Here is a 23,554-nt window from a genome sequence, read left to right on the forward strand (position 1 = left end):
GAGATGAAGGAGGAGAGAAGGGCTGGCAAGAGAAGGAAGATGAGACGGCACAATGACAGCCCTGCTTCCCAACTCAGGCAAGAGGCAGACCTGCTGTCGACAGGCCAGAGAAGGCACATCAGCCTCAGCAAATCAAGAACCATTAACTCAGTTCTCAGAGAGCAGCGGCTGCAACTCCCTCCGGAACCCACACAGGGCTCACCTGAAGGTTCCTTTTTTCTCTCAGATCCACGAGTCCATAACCATCAGGAGCTCGAGTTTATGGTCCATCTGGGTCAAGGAAGGTGGGTGCCCCCAGGCCCTCTCACCTCTCAGAACTACCGCCAGCCTCAACAGACATTTGTTTGGTGGGACGCAAATCTAATACTCTCTAAAGGTCAAATTAAACGTAACCAGTTCAACAAATACTATGGAGCACTTCTGAAAAACATGTATACTTCACTTATACTGATGTTGGGATAAACTATTTTCTGGACAGTCAAGTTCTTTTGGAGAGGACAGCTTGTGCTTGCCGAGATCACCCGTGAGACTGATGGGGTTTTATGGGGCCACGTCCCCTTAGAAGAGAGCCAAGGAATCAAGGACAGGTCTGACAAACCTGAGCTGACTTGTCACATCACACCAGAAGGTGTAAATCTTAGCTCCACTGAGAACGGGAGTTGTTCATTTCCTCTGAGGCTTCACACTCACCACCCTCCCTTCCCATGGAAGCGGACCCCAGCTGAGTAAAGTTCTCATGCTTGGAGAATGGAGGGCCAGGATTAGTGATTCCACACACCACTCCTGGAAAATGTGGCAGCACTGTTCTGTCCCTTTGCAGATGAAGAAAACAAAGCAGAAACAGGTACATCAAACAAATCAGTGACAGAGACAGAACTCAGACTGCAAACTGCTGACTTTCAGTCCTCCTTGTGATCAGGGAGGCTGAGGTGAGTTTCTGACAGGCTACTACCCTAGCTTCTCTCATTTAGGTTTCCAAAACTGGTATGGCCACTGCAGGAGGAAAACACACTCGGAGTATAAAACTCAGCCAGCCCTGTCAGTGCAGGGCTCAGGGCTCCGGACATCTCTCTTCAGACGTTCCAGCGAGCCTGTGGAGAGTCAGACATGCAAAATCCAAACGGCACAGTATTCCAGACCAATCTAGTCCCTACCATCGAGAGTGGAAGTGCATTGGCTCCAGAGCTGAGACAACGTGATCTAGCAGACTTCCCCGTCTCTGCAGGATGTTCAAGGTCACATGTTAAAATTCAGCTGGGTCAATGCGGATGGCAGAAAGAGAGGGGAAAGGTCCTACCTGCTCCACTCGGCAGAGTTTATCCACAGTGCCTTGGTAATGCTTCATGCAGTCCTCGGCCAGGTGCAGGTGGGTTGAATACTAGGAAAAAGCAGAAATCACTCACTGACGCAGGTAGCATCAACTGAGCACCTACTAGGTATCAACACTGTGCAACGCACCAAGGAGTCTCTGGCCTCGTAAAGAAGATAAAACATACATTCAAGCAGGAACACAAACATTACACCAGAAAGTTCTGTGTCAGGAGAGAAGGGCAAACCGCATTCTAAAGGAGTCAAGCAGATGGAGGAATCCTTTGTGGGGTAGGCTGGTATGATGGTTCTACAGTGTGTCCATGAATCCCTTGTTACCCCTCCTTCTAGGAGGTGGAGCTTGATCCCCCTCTCCTTGAGTGTGGGCTGGATTCAGTGACTCGCCTCTAACAGAGAGTGTGGAGGACTCAATGGAGGACATCCCAGGTCAGGACAGAAAGGGCACAGTGACGTCCTCCTGGCTCTCTCTCTCGGGCCACTCACGCTTGAGGACGCCAGGTGCCGTGTCACAAGAACACTCAAGCAGCCCAGGGGAGAGGCCTGTGTTGTGAGGAATTGAAGGATAAAGAGAGAAAAAAAAGATGAAGAGGAGAAAAGAAAGTCCTAGGAAATAAGCTGTCTGCCCAGCCTTTCATCTTTTCCTAATAAAACCGGAGGTTGATTAAAAAGCCTGTGATTTCAGTGAATCAGTCAGTGAAGTGGGGCCCTGGAGAGGTCTTACTGAAGTCGTTTAGAGTCAAGATTCAAATCAATCATTTGGGACTGTCATACCTTGCTGAGCTCTTTCTGGTACTGGGGCATTTTCTTCAGCATCTGGGACAGGTCCCGCATGGTGGTCTACAGGGGAAAGGAAAACATACGGTCTCACTGCAGTGGCCCTGACCGAGGAGGCTGTGCGGGGCAGCGGGTACAGAGCAGGACCGCAGCCAGCACCGGACTTCCCAAGTGCATGCCTGGAAACTCAAAATGAATCTGTTAAACCCGAGATCACCGTGGGTTTATACTTCCAGGCCTCTGGCTCAAAAAATTATTGATTCAAATACCATGACTATCTCATAGGTAGGGAACTGAACTCCGAGGTGTAGCAATTATGTTTTATCTACTGGACTACAAAGTTACTGAGAGTGTAATTCTTGCCAGGAAAGAGCAATTTTTCTTCTCCCCACCGCTTTTTTGTATAGTCAGCTCAAGCAGTCTGGAAACTGGGTTCACATCGCATCCCAGCAGAAGGGCTGCAGTTGTGTCAACAGGTAGAAAGAAGGAACAAGGTGGGAAAGGGCCGGGAGGTGCATCCTGACAAGACAAAGGGGCCCGTTTACTTGCTAACTGTGTGACTCATCTGATCCCTCTCTATCCGACAAAAATTTGTTGAATGACTACTACATGCCAGGTTAGGTTCTGGAGATAGAAGGACAAAAAACAAACAAACAAAAAATGAAATTCTTGACTTTGTGGAGCTACCATTTAGTAGAGGAGTCATTCCGACGGAGAGGATTAGTGTTCTTCGAGGGAAGCAGGAGTGTGGGTGCACAGTGGAGGGGCATCTCATCAGTCCTGGGAGGGGATGCCTGTGCCAAAGGGCCAGGACTTCCCAAGGCACGGCCCAGGCAAGGAACTTGGGCATGGCTGGAGCAAGGCGGTGGGTCCCAGAGGGTGGGGGGGGGGCAGACCTGAGAGTCTGGGGGGCCTGATGGCCCGCTTTAAGGTGTGTCTATGGGTGGGGCTGGATTCTGCTGGGAACAGAAAGTCACCAGATGGTTTTAAGCAAGGGAGTGACGTCATCAGAGGTTTATTTCCCTTGACTAAGATGGGCGAGCTACCCCGATGAGCAATCAGGATAAGGAGAGGACTGGGCAAGTTATGAAATCTAATTCCACCACAAGCTAAAAAAGGTTTCGTGGTTCTTCCAGCTTAAGCTGAAGCATGATCTAAAACCGTAAATATCAGGGCACCTGGGTGGCTCAGTCGGTTAGGTGTCTGACTTCAGCTCAGGTCATGATCTCATGCTCTGTGGGTTCGAGCCCCGCGTTGGGCCCTGTGCTGACAGCTAGCTCAGAGCCTGGAGCCTGTTTCGGATTCTGTACCTCCCTCTCTCTCTGACCCTCCCGTGCTCATGCTGTCTCACTCTCTCTTAGAAATAAATATAAAAATAAAATAAAATAAAACCGTAAATATCAATCCTCAGAGTAACAAAATGAAGATCTCTATAAACATCAAAAGATAGGGGCTCCTGATCTCAACCCTGAATGCAAAATCAAGACAAAACAGTATTAGATGAAGCAGGGCCAATGACCCCCAGCTCACTAGTCCTGTGCCACGGAGGTGCCCTGCCTGCTGGCTCCCAGAGAGAAGACAGGGACCAGCCTAGAGGGCATTTACCTTCTCTCCGGTATTCATTCTCTTGCTGGAAGAAAAGTCTTTCAGAGAACGGGTGACTTCCCTGGAAGACAGGAGGAGGCAGCTAAGTTTCACAGCAACTCCAAGAGCTATACCAGGGGTGCAAGATTCTTCCTTTAGGGACATGTGGTGACTATCCCTGCCACTACGGTATGCATTTAAAGTGATTTTTGAAGAGGGGAGACAGGGATACATCGTTTTCCTAATATCTATTTTTTTTAACTGTTTATTTCTTTATTTATTTAATTTATTTATTTATTGAGAGACAGAGAGAGAGAGAGAGAGAGAGAGAGAGCGTGCACAAAAGGCAGAGGGAGAAGGAGACAGAGAATCCCAAGCAGGCTCCATGCTGTCAGCACAGAGCCTGATGCGGGGCTCAATATCATGGACCAGAAGATCATGACCTGAGCCAAAATCAAGAGTCAGGTGCTTAATCCACTGAGCCACCCAGGTGCCCCTCCTACCCAATAATCTCAACCAGGATCTCCGGACGGGGGTGTACGGGATGATTCAAGAGAAGGAATTATTAGTACGTCTATTTATATTTATTTTACTCCATCCTTTTCAAATTTTTGTTTTTATATATATTAGTAGAATAAAGTAGTCAATTCATAAATAAGCTCACATATTGGAAATGTAATCAACATTTTCCTAAGGTTGAGTGACCCAAAAAGTTTGGGGATTACTTTTCTGCACTGAATTATCCAAGACTGTCTTCTTTTCTCCTTTCCTTGTGAATTTCCTGCAACTACCACCAACTCAATGTAACAGACAGAAAGTGTCTTTTTGCAAAAGCAGAAGTGTTCTGGGTAGCATAAAGTAGTCAGGTGTTAGGGGGCGCCTGGGTGGCTCAGTTGTTTGAGCATTTGACTCTTGATTCTGGCTCAGGTCACGATCCCAGGGTTGTGGGATTGTGCTGGGCTCCAAGCTGAGAGTGGAGCCTGCTTGAGATTCTCTCTCTCTCTCTCTCCCTCTCTCTCCCTCTCTCTCTCTCTCCCCCTCCCTCCCTCTCCCTCTCTCTGCCCCTCTCCCCTGCTTGCATGCGCTCTCTCCCAAATTAAAAAAACAAAACATTCAGCTGTTATAAACATTTTGAAACATTTTCAGCACAAGGTACAGGTTCAATATGTACACAGCAGCTCTTGCTTCTTTAGAAATTTTAGTAAGATGAAAGGGGAAAAAGATTACACACTGGCTGTATACATAAAAGAAAATCAAATTGATGTAGTGGAATCTGGGTGTTTCAATGGAAGGAGTCAGCTTTAAACGTTCACTGTTTACAAAGCATTTCCTGAGAGCTACAACTGTTTTCTAAAAATCCAAAGGGCAACCTGAACACAGGATGGATTTTCTCACTCGGTGAAGCTGCTGTCACTCGGGCTGAGACCAGAAGGGAGTCACTGTCGCTGGTTAGCTTGTCGGCAGGTTCACCCACTGACCAGCCCTATGCAAGGGCCCAGAGTGCGCACAGTAGCCACTGCCACCTGGGGGAAGGTTTCGCCCTGTTATCTATGGGGACAGCCCTGGAGCTGGGACAGCGGGGCTGGCTGAGGCCCCGGGGGAGGGAGGGGGCGAAGGGATCTTACTGGGACACCTCCGCGATATGCTTGTGGCGCAGCGCTATCCACAGGTCATCATCCTCATCCAGAAGCACTTCCTTCACCCGTGCCTCTCCGATGCCGCTTGTCTCATACCTAGAGAGGAGACGTCCCCACAAAATTCACCCATTCCCCTCCGATTTCTAACAGGCAAGAGCTTACAGTCCTCAGCAGACAGATGTTCACAGGAGGATTTTACCGCAGGTTCTGGACCGTCTGCTGGGGTGTGGTCCGTATCAGGTGTGCTGCATCGGCACTGGCACAGTGCAGTTTCTCGGGCAGGGGGAGACCCAGAGTTCTAATCAAAGTCAATGGACTTGAGGCTCTGTTTTAACATCTGCTGGGTCAGTTGGTACGTGCTCAAGGTAGGTTACAGGTGGGTTCAGAAACTACTCGTAAGGGAAAAGGAAAGATTGCATTTATTCCTCCCTGGGGAGGTCTGGAATACCATCCGTAAATGTGTGGTACTTAAATTTTCAGTTTTAAAATCAGCTGCCTACAACAGGTCCTCAGCGCATTTTTACACGTGAAATCATGAATGTCTAAAGGAAAGCAAGAATTACAGGCACCAACAGGGAAAACTGAGATTCAGTCATATTTTCAGAACCTTCATTTTGAAACCACTACCTTTATGATTAATGTTATAAAATAAAGGACATGAAAACAATACAGTCTGTTTCCAAAAAAAGAAATGCTAGTTTCTAGAAATTAAGTTTTGGATGATTGTTACCAAGAAAAATGTTTATAATGAAGAAAACACCTCCTTTACAAATAAAGGTCAGTAACAAACTTTTGTTGATATATTTTATCATATTTCATGATCTATAATTAAGAAGTATGAACTCTGACAAAGATATGCATACATGTGCATGCACACAGACACCTACACATGTGCACAAACACACACATGCACGCACATCAACACATGAGTAACTCCCAATAGGCTCTGAGTGGAGGTGACGTGAGCTGTGAACTAAAGATCTAAAGCTCTTGTTCCCCGAAAAGGGACACCAGTTCCCGGCTGCTAATGCCAAGTGGACTTGGGGAGCCCACAAGCTTGCAGGCTTCTTAGCGAGACTGTATCAATGTACCCGTATTCCCTAGGATGAAAGACACCCCTTTCCTTAGGTGAGAGGTGCATTTGGTTGGTCTTCAAAGCCATACTGGGTGTGTACACTTACTTGTATACATCATTTTCAATGGGCAGCAGGTCGTAACTCATAGCCTGAAAAGTCAATTCATGAAGCACAGGGGAGCTGGGGTCAAAGCCACGGTCCAGGATTAGGAGTTGGGAGCGCGCCTTGTCTGGGCCCTGGAAGGATGGACACAGGGAAGACTTTCACAAGCCACCCATACAACCCCAGCCTCTCCCACCCAGCTGCCCCCCCTGTAAAAGCCACCCTGGGAAGTGAACTCTGAGATGAAACCTACTAAAACAGCACAAACTAGTCCATTTGCTGCTTGACCAGAACACCAATAAACACCATGCAAAACTCCAATGTGTCTATTTCATAATAAGCATCCTTTAAAACAGGTCCAAAACTGTGGCTGGGCTCCAAAGTGAGCTTATGAAAGAGAGTACCATCTGGGTTTGGCCACAATTGGGTGACCCACCATCCAGTCGGCCTGGGACCAAGGGGGTTCCCAGGACATGGGACCTGCAGTGACCAAACAGTTCTGCCTTGATTGCTGTGGTGGTTCTATGAACCTATACGTGTGATGTAAGTGCACAGAACTGCACACACGTGCAAGCACACGTACAAACTAGTGAAATGGGATGAAGGGCTGGAGACCGTACCAGTGTCAATTTTCTAGTTTTGATATCGTACTACCGAGGGAGTTCCCAGGACGCAGGGCCTTCAGTGCTAACTCTGGGAAAGTCCCAGTGCACAGAAACAGGTTGGTCACTCTGGCTATACCGAGCAAAATCTCTATTACCCACTGCCCAAAGGCCCAAGCATCTCCCTGGAGGCCAGTGGGCAGGAACCGCGGCTCCATGCACTTCTCGTGAGCAGGAGAACCAAGCTGTCCCTAGGACCACCACACAAACACTGTGGTCACTTGGTGAGGGAGCCACATGGACCAAGTCCAGACTCACCTCGCCCATGGTTGGGTCATCGGCTTTGTAGGCGTCGAGCTTGTCCTGGATTAGCTGAGCCAGCAAAGCGTTGTCCTTGTATTCCCTGACAAAGGAGGAGCGACACAGGGTGAACTGTCCATGCACCTGACTGCCGGCACCGACTGCCTCAGGGAAGAAGGCCGAAGGGTGCAAGGAGGGTCAAGGGAGAAGAGCTTCACCTGAACTGTTCTACTGAGGATATAATCATATATTACACATATAATTTCAAATGACAAATAAAATAAAAAGCTTTGCTCAGTGCCTGGAACATAAATGATTTCCTAATTCCTTAAAAAAACAAAAACAAAAAAAAACTAGGGGTGGGGCGCCTGGGTGGCTCAGTTGGTTAGGCGTCTCACTTTAGCTCAGGTCATGAGCTCGCAGTTCGGGAGTTCAAGCCCCACATCGGGCTTTGTGCTGGCAGCTCAGAGCCTGGAGTCTGCTTCAGATTCTGTGTCTCCCTCTCTCTCTCTCTCTGCCTCTACCCTGTTCGTGCTCCATCTCTCTCTCTCTCTCTCTCAAAAACATTAAAAAAATTTCTTTTTAATAAACAAACTAGGGGTATCCAGATGGCTCAGTCGGTTAAGTGTCAGACTTTTTTTTTTTTTTTTTTTTTTTTTTAATTTTTTTCTTGGGGTGCCTGGGTGACTCAATCGGCTCTTACTTCGGCTTAGGTCATGATCTCGCAGTTCGTGAGTTCGAGCCCCGTGTCGGGCTCTGTGCTGACAGCCAGCTCAGAGCCTGGAGCCTGTTTCAGATTCTGTGTCTCCCTCTTTCTCTGACCCTCCCCTGCTCACACTGTCTCTCTCTCTCTCTCTCAGAAATAAAAATAAAACACTGAAAAATTTTTTTAAAAAATTTTCTTTAATCTTTATTTATTTTTGAGACAGAGAGAGACAGAGTGAGAGTGGGGAAGGGACAGAGACAGAGGGAGACACAGAAACTAAAGCAGGATGCACACTCTGAGCTGTCGGCACAGAGCCTGAAGCAGGGCTCGAACTCACAAATCGTGAGATTATGACCTGAACTGAAGTCTGCTGCTTAACCAACTGAGCCACCCACATGCACCTAAGTGTCAGACTCTCGATTCCACTCACACTGGGCTTTGTGCTGACAGAGCAGAGCCTCCTTGGGATATTCTCTCCCTCTTTCTGTCTGCTCCTTCCCTACTCACTTGCTCACTTTCAAAATAAATACACTTAAAAAAAAACCTATCTAAATGGAAACAGAAGCAGTCTTTCCAACTGGCTTCAGAAAAATGACCACCCTTCATCAGAAGATACTGGCTATCCACCATTTTCCCTGATCAGGTTGTCTGAACCTGACCCACCTGGTTCTCTCACTTCCCACAATTCAAATTTCCTTCAGTCTTGTTTTTTGTTTTGTTGTGCAGAATTTTTTTTTTTAAGTTTATTTATTTATTTTGAGAGAGAGACAGAGAGCACAAGCAGGGGAGAGACAGAGAGAGACGGCGAGAGAGAATCCCAAGCCGGCTCTGCACTGTCAGCACAGAGCCCAACAGTGGGGGTTGAACCCATGAACCATGAGATCATGACCTGAGCTGAAATCAAGAGTCTGGTGCTTAGCCCACTGAGCCACCCAGGTGCCCTGGCAGGTAATATTTCTGCTGGCAGAGCCAGAAAGATACGAGTGAGACCTTGTGGACCTTCCCCTTGGCCAGGCCCGACAGCATTCCCTGGGACCCCTCCTGATTGTACAGAGTGTGGCCGCTGCCACCTGGCCAGGTGCAGCGCTAAAGCGGCTGTTCCCAGCCTCAGTCCTCCCAAATGAACTCCAACTCCCCACCCCCCCCGCCAGCCACCATCAGGAGACGGCCTGAGCCCCCATTTCTTAACTCCCACAGGCTTCTGTCACGGAACACCAAGCACAGAGGGAGGCGTTTATCCATAGCTGTACATTCCAGCAGACAAAGAGGCAGTCAGGACAGGTGGCCATGCAAAGCCTCGGCACTGCCGGTTCGGGCCCTTTGCTCCTCCTGCAGTGGCCTCCCCTGCCGGGTCTCCTTGCCTGACTGCTGCTCTCACTCCCACAGCACGGCGCTCGCTCCCCCGTGCAAATCCCCCAGAGGCTCCCAGGGAAAGCCACCGACCGACACCATCCCGAACCCGGCAGCCGGGGCCTCCAGGGTCAGCTTCGTCTTGCCCCACCGCCCTACAAAGACAGCCAGACTGCCAACCCCCCTCAAGTTCGCCCTTTGCCTTCCCAACTCCAAACTTCCGCTCATCCCAATGGCAAAAGCCAACTGTCTACATAAGATGCCCTGTGCTCCTCGTTGCTCTACTGGAATCCGAACCTGTGCTTCAAGACCGAGCCTAAATGTCACCTCTGGTCTCTCAGCTCCAAGGGCTCTACCCACTAGGGATGCCCAAGCCCTCGGCTTGTGCTGCCCTCAGGCGCTGGCCTCGCAGGGCGTGTGGTGTGGGTGTGCACAGCTTACATACACACACGTGTTGGTAAGCATGTTGCCTACCCTTTCAGATCAGGGCTCCTAAGGGCAGGGGCTGTGTCTTCAGGGTAAGTATACAGCAGGTAAGTAATAAGTGAATGACTTTACAAAATCTGGAGAATATGTCCTTTGAAGAGCTGTCCTTGTATTTTATCTTATTCTGGAACACCTTCTGTAAAGATGGTATTTGTTTTTAAAGGTTGGAAAGAGCTAAAAAAATAAATAAATAAAACCCCTCCTGGGTTGTGGTTACACAGGGGTTCACATTTAGCTATTAAGTAACTGAATATATGTATTTCATGCCCTATTCTGTATGCATTATATCTCACAGTAAAATTTATAGACTATCAAAAACATTGGAAGAATTATAAATGCAAGACACTCAAATCTTAGCCCTCTTAAGATAACTGTCAGAGGACTCTCAAAGCAAAAGGAAGGCCCTCGCCCAGTGGGCGCACGCAAGGCATGCTGCCTTACCCCCGATACCGCACAGCCGGGTACTCCTTCAGCGTGGCACACAGTGTTGCTATCTGCTCTGCCAGGCGCTCCAGGATAGGGTTCTTCATCTGAGCCTTGTGGGGGCTGTAGAAGCTCTGGAAAGAGTCTGCAGAGTCCAAGGAATACACCTGAGAAGGAAAAGAAATAAGGAAAAAAAAAATGTATACACATATATCAGATTTGCGTGCAGAACGGTGAGCTGTTGGGAGTTTTCGCTGACCTTGGTAGTGAGAACATGTCTGTAGAACATGTTTTCATTTATTCTACAAGTAGGTGCTGGGTGTCTGCTGCAGGCCAGGCACTGTGCTAAATACTTGGGAACTATCAGTGACCAAAACGTGACTGTCCTCGAGGAGGGTGCAGTCTTACAGAAGGCAGACAATGAACAATAAACGTAATGACAAGTAAATTACATGGTATGTGAGAAACTGGTAAGTGTGTGAGAACACAACTCAGCAGGGAAAGAAGTCCTGGAGGGCTGGCCAGGGAGGACACCAGGCCTCCTTGAGAAGGTGATGTACGAGCAAGGGCTTGAAGGAGGTGAGGACCAGCAGGAGACTTTCACATGGAGGGAATGGCTAATGCCAAGGTCCTGTGGCAGGCATGTGCCCAGAGTGTCTGTTGAACAATGGGGCCCAGAAGAACAGGAGAGGAGGATAGTGTAAGACCTTAGAGGCCATGATAAGTTTTCATAAAGTAAGGGACAAGCTAGAAATGGTCTGTGCCTCTGGGTAAATAAAGATTTTTATGGATTTAATAATCTCCTATCCTTACAAGATGTTGTATTTTTCTTCGTATCCTAGAAGTTTAAAATCCCCTCTTAAATTACCTAATCTATCAACTACCAGTATTTTCTCAAAGTCTCACTTCTTCAGTCTTCTAGAAAACCTGAGGTTAAAAAAAAATTATCACTTTTTAAAAATATATGAAATGTAATATTGGTTGAATACACTAAAGTTGGATTTTGTTCAATCCAGGAGGGGTTAGAGAAAAAGAATTCTTGCTTTCAAGCTAGCAACAGGCTTTACGTCAAGCACTAAGGGAAAGACGCTGTCTTTAAATGTTCGTGCTGCATCAGGGCACCTGGGTGGCTCAGTTGGTCAAGAGACAGATTCTTGATCTTGGCTCAGATCATGATCTCACAGTTTGAGAGTTCGAGTCCCTGCGTTCGGCTCTGCGCTGACAGTACAGAGCCTACTTGGGATTCTCTCTCACCCTCTCTGTGACCCACTCCTCCCCCCCCATCAAAATAAATGAACTTAAAAAAAAAGTCCACACAGTATGTTTTCCATCCCCCCTTACCTAATAGGTCACTCTCTGGTGTCTAGAAGCTGATCTATAAAGACGCAATATGCCAGAGTCATCTTTTACCTTTACAAAACCCATAAAAGTCCTGTTATTTTTGCTTCTTGCTTGGCGGGAGAAGACACGTTAACCAATCTTACAAAACTAAGATACAAATTTTATATACTCTCTCACAATCAGCTTCACCTTCACTAGCTTAACAACTTAGTTTTTTCCCAAGGAGAGCTCTGTGGCAGCGCTCTGGCATCTGAAGTGTTAACAGCCAATGATGAAGGCTACCATCTGCTCCGCAGGCAGAGCATGTGAGCGGAGGTTATCTCTGCAAAGCCCAGGTCCTACGCAGCAGATGGGTGCTGTCTGATCCCTTCCCCTGCTCTCCTTCCCTGCTCCTCTTGGACTGGCCAGCAGGAGCGAACACGGTAAGTGAAGATGAAATGCACACAAAGAAAGGTGTGAGGGCTTAAAAAACAACCGTCAGAAATAACGGGAGAGTAAGATGAGGGCACTGGGCAGGCCCCTGAGGAACTCTGCTTCCATTCCATCCACTCCACCTACGCCCATCGTTCGGCAATTCTGAACACGCTCTTCTCCCCCCACTCTCCTCTCTGCCCCCCTCAGGATTTGCCAGGGCTCCCGGGGGAGCAGCAGGGACCCAGAGGCACACCCCATTCAGCCTCACCTGGGACTCATAGGGGAGAAATGCAATGTTGATTTCTGTCAGAGTCTTGATGACTTTGGCTGCTCGCGATTTCACCAGCTCATTAAACAGGGCATCTGGACAAGCTGCAAGGACGACAAAAGACGCAGGCTGTCCGGTCCGCTTGCTGCTTCATTTCAGCAGCTGCACACGTCTGGTGAGGTTTTTATTAGGATTTCAAGAAGGCAATGAGAACGTTCATCCCATCCTACGGATATCCACTAACTCTAAGGTATAAAGGGAACATAAAACCACCTAAAAGGCCTTCAACATATAACAGAGAAACAAATGGCAATAAAGATTGAGGTATTGGCTTCAGATTCCCAGAAATGCATTTTTGGTTTATTACTACTTAGTAATAATATTTCACCCATATTCAGATAGTAAACAATTATTCTTCGCAAGAACCCTTCCTCATTTTCTCAGTGGTGAGTTGTGGGGCTTTCCCATAAAAGAGGAACAGAGGGTGTGCTGTTACAGCTGAACTCTTTAGCTAGCCAGCTCGACCCCTCTCTCTTCACTATGAACAAAGACTGACCAAGACGCTTCTGCACGAGGCTCCCCATGCACAAAACCGCCACGAAATAAGAAAATGAATTCCCGGATGATGATGCAGGTTCTGTCTGCTACAATTGCCACTGGACCGACTGGACTACCTTTGTAGTTGGAAAAGTGACAGAGATACACTGCGGTTTATGGTGATATCTGGAAGCCTGCACGGTGAAACATGAAAGCTAGCGCTGGAAAATTCTTTTCAGCACTAAGCCCTCTAGTCCTTAGAAGAGCTGCTATTTTTCATCAGGAAGGACTGCATGACCGAGCAGGTTTGTATTTGTGTGTTTATTTTTGTCTCTCATGCAATTTATCTTCTGTCGAGAAAATAAAAGATCAGGAGAAACGTGGAAAGGACGCGGTTCTTCCCTATCAATCAAGCCTCGCTGTGGAGATAGGCTAAGCTGGACAGACAGAGGTGGGAGCTCCGGCCCTACTTACAGTCAGTGAAGAAGACGTGAGCAGCCCGGTACTTAGCGGTTGGTGGGTCCTTAAAGTCACTGATGAGAGAGTGGACAGACTGTAGAGGGGAAAAAAGGAGGGAACTGAATCCAATTCTGCAAGCAAATGTGGACCTCTACCTGTACTGGGCTGAATCCAAGCTGCCTGGACAAAATAGCAGGGGACTGTTTTAATGCAGAATTCATGTTTGGCCATAACAGAATTCTGAAGCCTTAAAATTAGGATTGTTTGAGTTTAGATGAACAAAATCCTCCTCAGCTTATTTCAGAAGACTGCATCAGTTCTTTGGAGCCACTATAACTTGGGTTCCTGAGAAGATATTCACAAAAGAGGAAAGTGGTCAAAAACCTTTCAGGAAACTCACATTTCTGATGAAGTGCTGGCAATTTAGTCACATCTGCAGAAACTCAGATGTAAGCCGGTTTTCAAAAGTGAAAACAAAGGGGATGGAAAACTGGTAGGAATTTATGCAGATTAAGAGACCTAAGGCAACTATCAAACAAAAGCAAGGAGGTGAATCTTGTCTGGATACCAATTTGAACCAACCCCCCCTAAAATGATAAGACAGGTAAATTTCAACATAACCTGCACACGGGCAAAATAGACCCGAAATTACAGAATGCCAGAGCTGTGGACGTAGGGGACTCCTCAGACACAGAGGGTCTGCTTCCTGGAGAGGGAGTGCATGAGGGGGAAACTGGGGAGACCCAGGCCCAGCCTTCTGGACAGCAGCTGTGTTTCAGTGAGCTTAATGCACCTGACCACACTGCACCCCTCCTTCCCTGTTTGTGGATTGCACGCCTAATCAGAGCAGTGTGTTAAATGCGCGCTTAACCTAGAAATGTCAGATGCTCTGTGCCACGCAGACGCCAAGCCAGCACGTGGGCCTCAGCCAAAGCTCTTCCGGGGGCGGGACTGACCTTCTCAGATGGAGTGATGAGATACACAGCCTCCAGGCTGGGGAGCGGCTCTCTGCGCTTGTTGATGTCCTCCACAACTAGACAACAAAGAGCAGCCCAGTAAGAAAACACAAGTGATGATCACAAAACTAGAAACAATCCAGACAGGCCACCTTCAGACGCAGCAGGTCAAAAACCATGGGCTGAGGGGTGGGAACCATCTGCCCCTTCCCTGGAGTTACCACATTCCACGGTAACGATGCTCAAGATGTCAGAAAACCTGGAATTTTATCACACTAAGTATCTCCCCTTTCAGTTTAAGTAACCTCTTTGATCTCTTGATTAAAAATGGAAAATCCTGGGGTGTCTGGGTGCTCAGTGGTCAGTTAAGTGTCCAACTTCAGCTTGCATCATGGTCTCACGGTCTGTGAGTTCGAGCCCAGCGTTGGGCTCTGTGCTGACAGCTCAGAGCCGGGAGCCTGCTTCAGATTCTGTGTCTCCCTCTCTCTCTGCCCCTTCCCTGCTCCCATTCTGTGTGTGTGTGTGTGTGTGTGTGTGTGTGTGTGTGTGTGTGTGTGTAGTTAAACCATGGGCATTTGGTTTATTTTATTTATGTCAACTACTTCACCTGGAAAGAAATGCTTCTGGGATAATCCTCATCTAACCAGCAACCTGATAAAGCCTAGGATGTGGCACCTCACTGTACTGTCTTCTGGCACAGAGAGAACAGTACAATCACTTGGCCATTCTTCCCATGCAGATGGTTTAAGCAAATAAAAGCATCACGTCACTGTAGGATGATAAAAGAGTTTTCACCCCAAATAATGTTCAAATACCAAAATCCTTCAACCATCGACTTTACCAGTAGTTGTAGATTTCTGAATTTCATAGGCCCATAATACTTCTCTCCCAGATGTTTCAGGGATTCAATGTAGAATTGCTAACTTTTCAATTCTGCCAAGGACCTTTATTAGAACCCACGTTTGAGGGTAGGGAAAAGTCTGTGTGCAGTAGGGAGAGAGCTGAACCCTCATCTACCTCAGGAAGCTATGAGATAACATCTACCATCGATGAATCCAAAGATAATAGTGTAGATTTTTATCTAGAAATATCAAAAGAATAACCAGAAGAAAGAGCAGACCCTGAGGGAGAAGAGAGTGGGGCAGGGTGCTGCTGCTTCTTCATTAGAAGCTCCTTAGCTCTATTTGGCTTTTTCCCCCTTAACTTTTGCTTTGGTAGGAAAAAAAATACCTTTAAAAACTCAATGAATAAAGTAACTTTGGGGCCCCTGGGTGGCTCAGTCAGTTAAACATCTGACTTTGGTTCAGGACATGATCTTGTGTCAGTTCAAGCCCGCATCGGGCTCTGTGCTGACAGCTCAGAGCCTGAAGCCTGCTTCGGATTCTGTCTCCCTCGTCTTCTGCCCCTCCCCCTCTTGTGCTGTCTCTCTCTCTCTCAAAAATAAACAAACTTAAAAAAAAATAACTTTGCAAGCTCAAAACAGGGGCATGCCTGGCCTTGGATCACTGAATGACAAAAAGTCACAGTAAAAGCTATGTACTCTCATTTATAGGACTATGTTTCTGATGACAGATAACCTGGATTTGGAAGAACTTTTTAAAAATAAAGGACTCACATCTAAGGTGTGATTATACCTCCCCAAATTATTACCTATGTATCAATATGTATATATTTCACTTAGATTTAATCAATAAGAAAATCCACAATATATTATCACTGTAATTTCACAATTTGAAAACATTTTAACACCAAATAATAGGAAAGACATAATCTTAGAATAAAGGACAAACCTTTGAATGAAATTCATTTAGCTTAATGAAATCTCAGCCCTCCTAGTCTTTCCTCCCGTAATTGTGTTTGGTAATAGTTTTGACAAAGACCACCAAAAAAGCCACCGTGTGGCTTGTCTGCGAGCCACATGTCATCTTAAGTCTCCAAGGAAAAAAATTAGGAAATGCATTGAAACAGGGGTGTTATTCAAACAGGTGTGTTCCATCCAACATTTTTTTTTTTTTTTTTTACAGGAAAAACAAAGGTTAACTTCCTTGTTTGAAACAATAGCTCAGAAGAGATTGCTTTTCAATCAGTGCTGTTTCAAAGACTAAATATAAGATCCCTCTTGGAGCGCCTGGGTGGCTCAGTTGGTTAAGTGTCCAACTTTAGCTCAGGTCATGATCTCGCAGTTCACGAGTTCAAGCCTTGCATTGGGCTCCATGCTGACAGCTCAGAGCCTGGAGCCTCTTCCAGATTCTGTGTCTCCTTCTCTCTCTGCCTCTCTCCCACTCCCACTTGGTCTCTCTCTCTCAAAAATAAATGAACATTAAAAATTTTTTTAAATGCATGATCCTTCTTGAGAGGAGCCCAAGACAAGAGCTGCACACAAATATGATTAAGCTTGTGGACAGGAGCCAGAGGGCTGAGTCCTAGTCTCAGGTGTGAAACACAGGCTTGAACAGGTAACTTTTTTTTTTTAAAGTCTATTGGGGCACCTGGGTGGCTCAGTCGGCAAAGCATCTGACTTCAGCTCAGGTCATGATTTCACAGTTCATGAGTTCAAGCCCCACATCGGGCTCTGTGCTGACAGCTCAGAGCCTGGAGCCTGATTCAGATTTTGTGTCTCCCTCTCTCTCTGCCCTTGCCCCACTCATGCTGTCTCTCTCTCCTTCAAAAATAAACATTTAAAAAAAATTTTTTTTAAGCAGCGTATTTATTGTGAAACTGTTAACACACACTCCAAAGAGTGAATAAAACATAAACATACAAATAATTACAGGTACCTCCAGGAGTGACCGGGTGCCTCAGTGGGTTAGGTATCTGACTCTTCTGGATTTTGGCTCAGGTCATGATCTCAAAGGTTCACAGGTTTGAGCACTGCTTCAGGCTCTATGATGACAGTGCTGAGCCTGTTTGGAATTCTCTCTCTCCCTCTCTCTCTGCTCCTCCTACTCATTTTCTCTCTCTCTCTCTCAAAATAAAGAAATAAACTTTAAAAAAAAGTAAAGTCCTGCATAAGCGCCACCTCACTTAGGAAGCAGAACTGGCCAGCACTTACAGAAATACACTTGCTACACGCTCACTCCCTTCCTTCCAAGGAGAAGCATCACCCTGACTTGAATATGACCATTTCTCTTTATGGGTTTACCACGTACACTGCATTTCAAAACAGCATAGCTTCGTTCTGCCTAGTTTTGAACTTTATATAAACTGAAGCACACTGTAAGTATTCCTTAGCATCATGTTTCTTTTGCTCAACATTACTGACCAGATCTATGCGTGCCCTTGTGAGTAATCAGAGTTCATTTATCCTTGTTGCTATACAGTATTCTGCTATGTGACTCTACCACAGTTTGTTTAACCTTCTTACACTTCATGGGTGTTTTAGCTGTTTCCAGTCTGGGGCCGCTGTGACCCATGCTCAGTGAACATCCCTGCACGTGCATCCTGGGCACACACGCCTGAGCTCATTTGGGACACACGTCCAGCCATGTGTGTGTGCGGGGCGGGCACATACACCTTCAATTCTACTAGACGCTGCCAGTGGTTTTCAAAGTAGCTGTATCGGTGGGCACCCTGTCATCTAGGAGTTCCTATTTTTCTACGTCTTATCTGTCACTTGGCATTATCAGAATTTTAATATTCCAATCTGATGAGTGTAAAGCAAGATCTCATTCTGGTTTTAACCAACTAATGTGGGCAGGCAATTTCTCATGTATTTATTGGCCATTTGGATTTCTTCTCTGGTAGGTGCCTGTTCGGGTCTTTGGCACATAGTTTCTATCGGTGGCCTGCCTTTCTTCCCCTGGTTTACCCTTCCTTCCATTTGGCATCCTTTACCAGATATTCAATGATCATCTAGTACTGCATCCGCTGTGAGGAATTTAGTGATGAACAAGGAGAGCCTTGGGTCTCATTCAAGAACTTACAGTCCTACTACACAGGTTATTGGAAGAATCTGAAGTCAAGTGAGATAGTAACAAACGGAGGAGCAAATCGCCACAAGGAGAAGGCCTGACTGTCATTCAGGGGCAGAGAGAGCGCTGCACTCACTTGTGATCCCCTCGGTCATGATGTCGGTCATCTTACAGCAGGAGGACAGCATCCTCATGCTCAGCTGATCTACCACCAGCACCTGGAAGCAGAAAGAACAGCTTACAGCCTGCGTGGGACCTGTTTTCTACGTCAGACTTCAAAAAGAGCCCCAGAAACACAGAATATTAAGTTATAAATGTTCCTGACGGGCCGGAAGTTTTCTGAGATACATGCTAGCTTTCATCTCCCACACCACACCGGGACCTAACCTTCTGGGAGTAAGAGTTTGTTCTTGGTAACTTGACTTAACTGTATCAACTTAAAAAATTAAAGTTTTTCCATGATAAAGAAAATGAAAAGGCAAAAGAACAGAATAGAAGAACTCACAGCAGCACCCACACTCAGAGAAACCTATACTGGAAATGATTTTTTTTACAAGGAGAATGGACACTCGTGCTAAATAAATGGCACAGAAGGGGGGGATTTGCTGCCAATGTTGTTAGGCTGTACCGGCACGGGTGCCGTCTGGGAGCATACTCTACCCCAGTCCAGACTGGGAGAATGAGAACGTGCTAGCCCTCATATGAGAACGTCCTCAATGAGAACGTTCTAAAAGCCTCATACCTGCAATTCTTCAGCTAACTGTTCCGATCTCCATCCAGCCCACGGTCGAAAGAAAAAGCTGGCAGCTAAAATAAGGCTACTTCTCTTCCACTTGAATGATATACACTGAGGTAACAGGAGCTAGATACAGTGTGGACCAGAAACCTCTAAGAACCAATTAGTTTTGATTTTATGAGTCAACTTCCTCAAGATCAACATTCACCAGACTGTAAATCAATTCCTGATGGGAAGGGTAAGAGACAATGAGGACACGTATGAAGAGTGCCTTGCAGATGGCTTCTCCCCGGGCGATGAGGATGGGATGTGCTGGCTAAAGCAATCTCACAAGGCTGAGGAGGAGACCCAAAGCCTTCGGTGCCAAGCAGCTCTGTCATTCCCAGTGCAAGTGAACTTGAAAATGTGTGGGATCTTCACTGTGGGACAACTTAGAAGCAAGAATGATTGGGATTTATACCTTTATTGGGTACTGGGATTTATAAATCTTCCAAAGACACACGGGAAAGTTGAAGTAAAACTGCATGTTCCCCTAGCCAGTATAAGGCCTGGCCCCAGGCAACCAAGTGACTGTCAGAATGGAGCACAGCACACTTTCCCACTTGTGTCACCCAGTCCGGTAACCGAGGACATAATCAATCTGATTGGCTTAACTATTTGCTTCCAGCACTGCTCTCAATGTTCTATGAATAAACAAGCTTTCTTTTTTGGTCTGATGTAGTTGCAGATAAGTGGGTATGGACCAGTTGCCTGGGCTCCACGGAGATGCCTTAGGGCCAGAAGAGGGGCTTCTTTCTTTCTCACCCACAACAAGTAGAATAATTTCATCTTCTCCTGCTTTATAGAAGGGGTTCCAGGTTAAGATTTTGTTTGAATAAAAAAGCTCCACTGGTAAGTGTCCCACCAGGTGATTGTTAAGAGAAGCTTTACGGCCAGGAGATTTCTTAACCAGGACGACATGGTAATGAGGCAGAGGAGATTACCAATTTTTTGTACTCTCTGGACACAGCAAAATCTTGGATTCCTACTTATATACATTTCTCCCAACTCTACTTTCTTCTATTTCCACCATTCTTCTATTTTCACATGAACTTACCTGTCAAGGCCATTAATTCTGCTCTTCTACTTACCTTCCACTCCCCCTTCTTTTTTACCTTCTTTATCACATCATGCATGATCTCTAAAAAAGGAGAGAGGATAAAAAAAAAAAAAAAGGAAGTAAGGAAGGAGGGAAGGAAGAAAGGGAGGGAAGGAGGGAGGAAAACTTAAAGTAATGTCAAGGACTTTTAACAACTGCCTTTTATGTTAGACTAGGTCATTTCCCCCAGCAGGCTTTGTTTTCTTGGTCATGCAATTCAACCAACCTGCTTACTGAGCCATAATCAAATTACCACAAACTCTTCCTGTTCCTTTATTCTTAACCTTTAAAAATTTTTTTCTTTTTTTTTTAAATATTTTTTATTTATTTCTAGGAGAGAGACAGACAGACAGACAGCGTGAGCAGGGGAGGGTCAGAGACAGAGGGAGTCACAGACTCCGAAAGAGGCTCCAGGCTCTGAGCTGGCAGTCAGCACAGAGCCCGACGCGGGGCTCGAACCCACGAACCGCGAGATCATGACCTGAGCGAAAGTCGGACGCTTAACCGACGAAGCCACCCAGGCGCCCCCCAAATTTTTTTTTCTTACGTAAGCTCAAGGCCCAATGTGGGGCTGGAACTCACGACTCTGAGATCAAGAGTCGCATGCTCTACCAACTGAGCCAGCCAGGCACCTGTCTTCCTATTCCTTTAATGTGGCAGCAGTTCTCAAACTTTTTGGTCTCAGGACTTCTTTACACTCTTAACAATTTAGGACTCCAAAGAGTGTCTGGTAGGTGGGTAAATATCTATAGATATTTACCATATTAGAAATTAAACTGAGGGGCACCTGGGTGGCTCAGTTAAACATCCAACTTGGGCTCCAGGTCATGATCTCATGGCTCATGAGTTCGACCCCCACGTGGGGCTCTGTGCTGACAGCTCGGAGCCTGGAGCCTGCTTCGGATTCTATGTCTCCCTCTCTCTCTGTCCCTCCTCCGCTCATGCTCTGTCTCTCCTTCAAAAGTAATTAAACATTAAAAAAAATAATCATAATAAAAATAAAATAAAATAAAATAACAAGAGGAGTGCCTGGCTGGCTCAGTCAGTAAAGCATGCTGACTCTTGATCTCAGGGTCATGAGTTCAAGCCCCATGCTTACTTTAAATAAACAAACAAATGAAAAAACAGAACCATTATACGTTAACCTAGAGAGCATTTCAATTAAATGTGACTAGATTTTCTAAAATAAAACAAGTTCTAGTGAGCATTTTAATTAAATGTGACTAGATTTCCTAAAGTAAAACAAGTTTTAGTGAGAATATTGGCTTTTTTAAAAAACATTTTCACAATTCTCTTTAATGTCTGGCTTCCTAAAAGACAAATGGGTTCTCCTATCTGCTTCTGCAATCTGTTATGGAGTGTATAGCATATGGAAAACTCTACTGTATACTTGTGAGAGAGTAAGAGTGAAGAAGGCAAATAACATCTTAGTCTGATGATGAAGACAGTTCTGCTCATGGACTCCCCACAGGAGCTCAGGTTTGAGAACCATTACCTTAAATGAAGTAGCTAAGAGGCTGTGACAATCCCTCAGGCCACATGAGTCTCCCCTCAAGCTCTGAAAACAGATGTGAAAGGCAATTGTGATGCCTTTCTCATCCTGAGTACATCTGTGGGATGGCCCCAACCAAAATCACCATTTTGGTAAGCTGCGGTTCCTATAAATGCCACATCACATGCAGGTCTACCCAGCCATGGAGTCTTCACAGCAAATACCGCTTTCACCACTTTTTCTAAATCCAGGTAATACACAGGCCTGGAAGGTCTCAAAAGCAAGCGGTTGTCACCAAGTGTGTTTCAAACATTTAGGTCATTCTCTAGAGCACAGTGGTTCTGAATTCTTTTTACGATCTTCAATAATTTGATTTGTCATAAAAGTTTCCTAAAATATGAACTTTTTACTTGATTATAAAAAAGCCACACACAAAAATGAACTATTGGGACCTCATCAAAATAAAAAGCTTCTGTACAGCAAAAGAAACAATCAGCAAAACTAAAAGGCAACCTATGGAATGCAAGAAGATATCTGCAAACGATGTATCAGGTAAAGCTTAGTATCCAAAATCTATAAAGAACTTATCAAACACAACACCCAAAAAACAAACAGTTCAGTGAAGAAATGAGCAAATGAGATGAATAGACACTTCTCCAAAGAAAACATCCAGATGACCAACATACACATGAAAAAATGCTCAACATCACTCATCATCGGGGAAATACAAGTCAAAACCACGAGACATCACCTCACGCCCATCAGAATGGCTAACAACAACAACAAGAACAACTCTGGCAACAAGAGATGTTGGCGAGGATGCAGAGAAAGAGGAGCTCTTTTGCACTGCTGGTGGGAATGCAAACTGGTGCAGCCGCTCTGAAAAAGTGAAAAATGGAGGTTCCTCAGAAAGTTAAAAGTAGAATTACCCTATGACCCAGCAATTGCACTACTAGGTATTTATCCAAGGGATACAGGTGTGCTGTCTTGAAGGGGCACATGCACCCCAATGTTTATAGCAGCGCTACTTGACAATAGCCAAAGTATGGAAAGAGTCAAATGTCCACTGACAGATGAATGGATAAGGAAGACGTGGTATATATACACAATGGACTATTACTCAGCAATCAAAAAGAACGAAATCTTGCCATTTGCAACTATGTGGATGAAACTAGAGGATATTACACTAAGTGAAATTAATCAATGAGTGAAAGACAAATATCATAGAACTTCACTCATATGAGGAATTTAAGATACAAAACATAAACATAAGGGAAGGGAAGCAAAAATAATATAAAAACAGGGAGGGGGACAAAACATAAGAGACTCTTAAATATAGACAACAGAGGGTTACTGGAAGGGTAATGGGAGGGGGAGGGGCTAAATGGGTAAGGGGCATTAAAGAATCTACACCTGAAATCATCATTGCCCCATTTGCTAACTTGGATGCAAATTTAAAAAATAAATAAAATTTAAAAATTTAAATTTAAAAAAATGCTTTATATTTTATTTATTTCAGAGAGAGAGACAGCATGAGCAGGGGAGGGTCAGAGAGAGAGGGAGACACAAAATTCAAAACAGGCTTCAGGCTCCGAGCTAGCTGTCAGCACAGAGCCTGATGCGGGGCTTGAGCCCACGAACCGTGAGATCATGACCCGAGCCGAAGTCAGACGCTTAACCGACTGAGCCACCCAGGTGCCCCTAAAAATTAAAATTTAAAAATTTTAAAAAGCCACACACAGCAGTAAGCATGGAAAATACAAAAAAAAAAAAGAAGAAGAAAATACCACATATTACTTGTGTACATAAAAAAAAAAACCGAAAAATCACCTGTAATCCTGCCAACTTGAAGTTCATAATTAACATTTTAGTTTATTTCCTCCTAGCCTTTTCTATGCACCTCGACATAGTTAAGATCATGCTGTATATATAA

The 23,554-nt window shown here is 45.6% G+C and overlaps 1 protein-coding gene across 3 annotated transcripts in view; it reads right to left on the reverse strand.

The window, feature by feature from the left end:
• STXBP1 (syntaxin binding protein 1) overlaps nucleotides 1-23,554 on the reverse strand; it is a 68,650-nt gene that overhangs the window by 17,306 nt on the left and 27,790 nt on the right. For all 3 annotated transcript variants that reach the window (XM_039229525.1, XM_039229524.1, XM_039229523.1), the window contains exons 2-13: nucleotides 20,122-20,171; nucleotides 18,392-18,473; nucleotides 14,345-14,421; nucleotides 13,404-13,482; nucleotides 12,393-12,496; nucleotides 10,388-10,536; nucleotides 7,423-7,507; nucleotides 6,506-6,636; nucleotides 5,313-5,420; nucleotides 3,709-3,769; nucleotides 2,101-2,166; nucleotides 1,298-1,378 (exon numbers count right to left, since the gene is read on the reverse strand). In XM_039229525.1, the coding sequence (XP_039085456.1) occupies nucleotides 1,298-1,378; nucleotides 2,101-2,166; nucleotides 3,709-3,769; nucleotides 5,313-5,420; nucleotides 6,506-6,636; nucleotides 7,423-7,507; nucleotides 10,388-10,536; nucleotides 12,393-12,496; nucleotides 13,404-13,482; nucleotides 14,345-14,421; nucleotides 18,392-18,473; nucleotides 20,122-20,171 (1,073 nt within the window). The remainder of the gene's footprint in view (nucleotides 1-1,297; nucleotides 1,379-2,100; nucleotides 2,167-3,708; nucleotides 3,770-5,312; nucleotides 5,421-6,505; nucleotides 6,637-7,422; nucleotides 7,508-10,387; nucleotides 10,537-12,392; nucleotides 12,497-13,403; nucleotides 13,483-14,344; nucleotides 14,422-18,391; nucleotides 18,474-20,121; nucleotides 20,172-23,554) is intronic.

The sequence above is a fragment of the Hyaena hyaena genome, unplaced genomic scaffold (assembly GCF_003009895.1).
Source record: "Hyaena hyaena isolate Hyena2069 unplaced genomic scaffold, ASM300989v1 scaffold_38, whole genome shotgun sequence".
Taxonomy (NCBI): domain Eukaryota; kingdom Metazoa; phylum Chordata; class Mammalia; order Carnivora; family Hyaenidae; genus Hyaena; species Hyaena hyaena.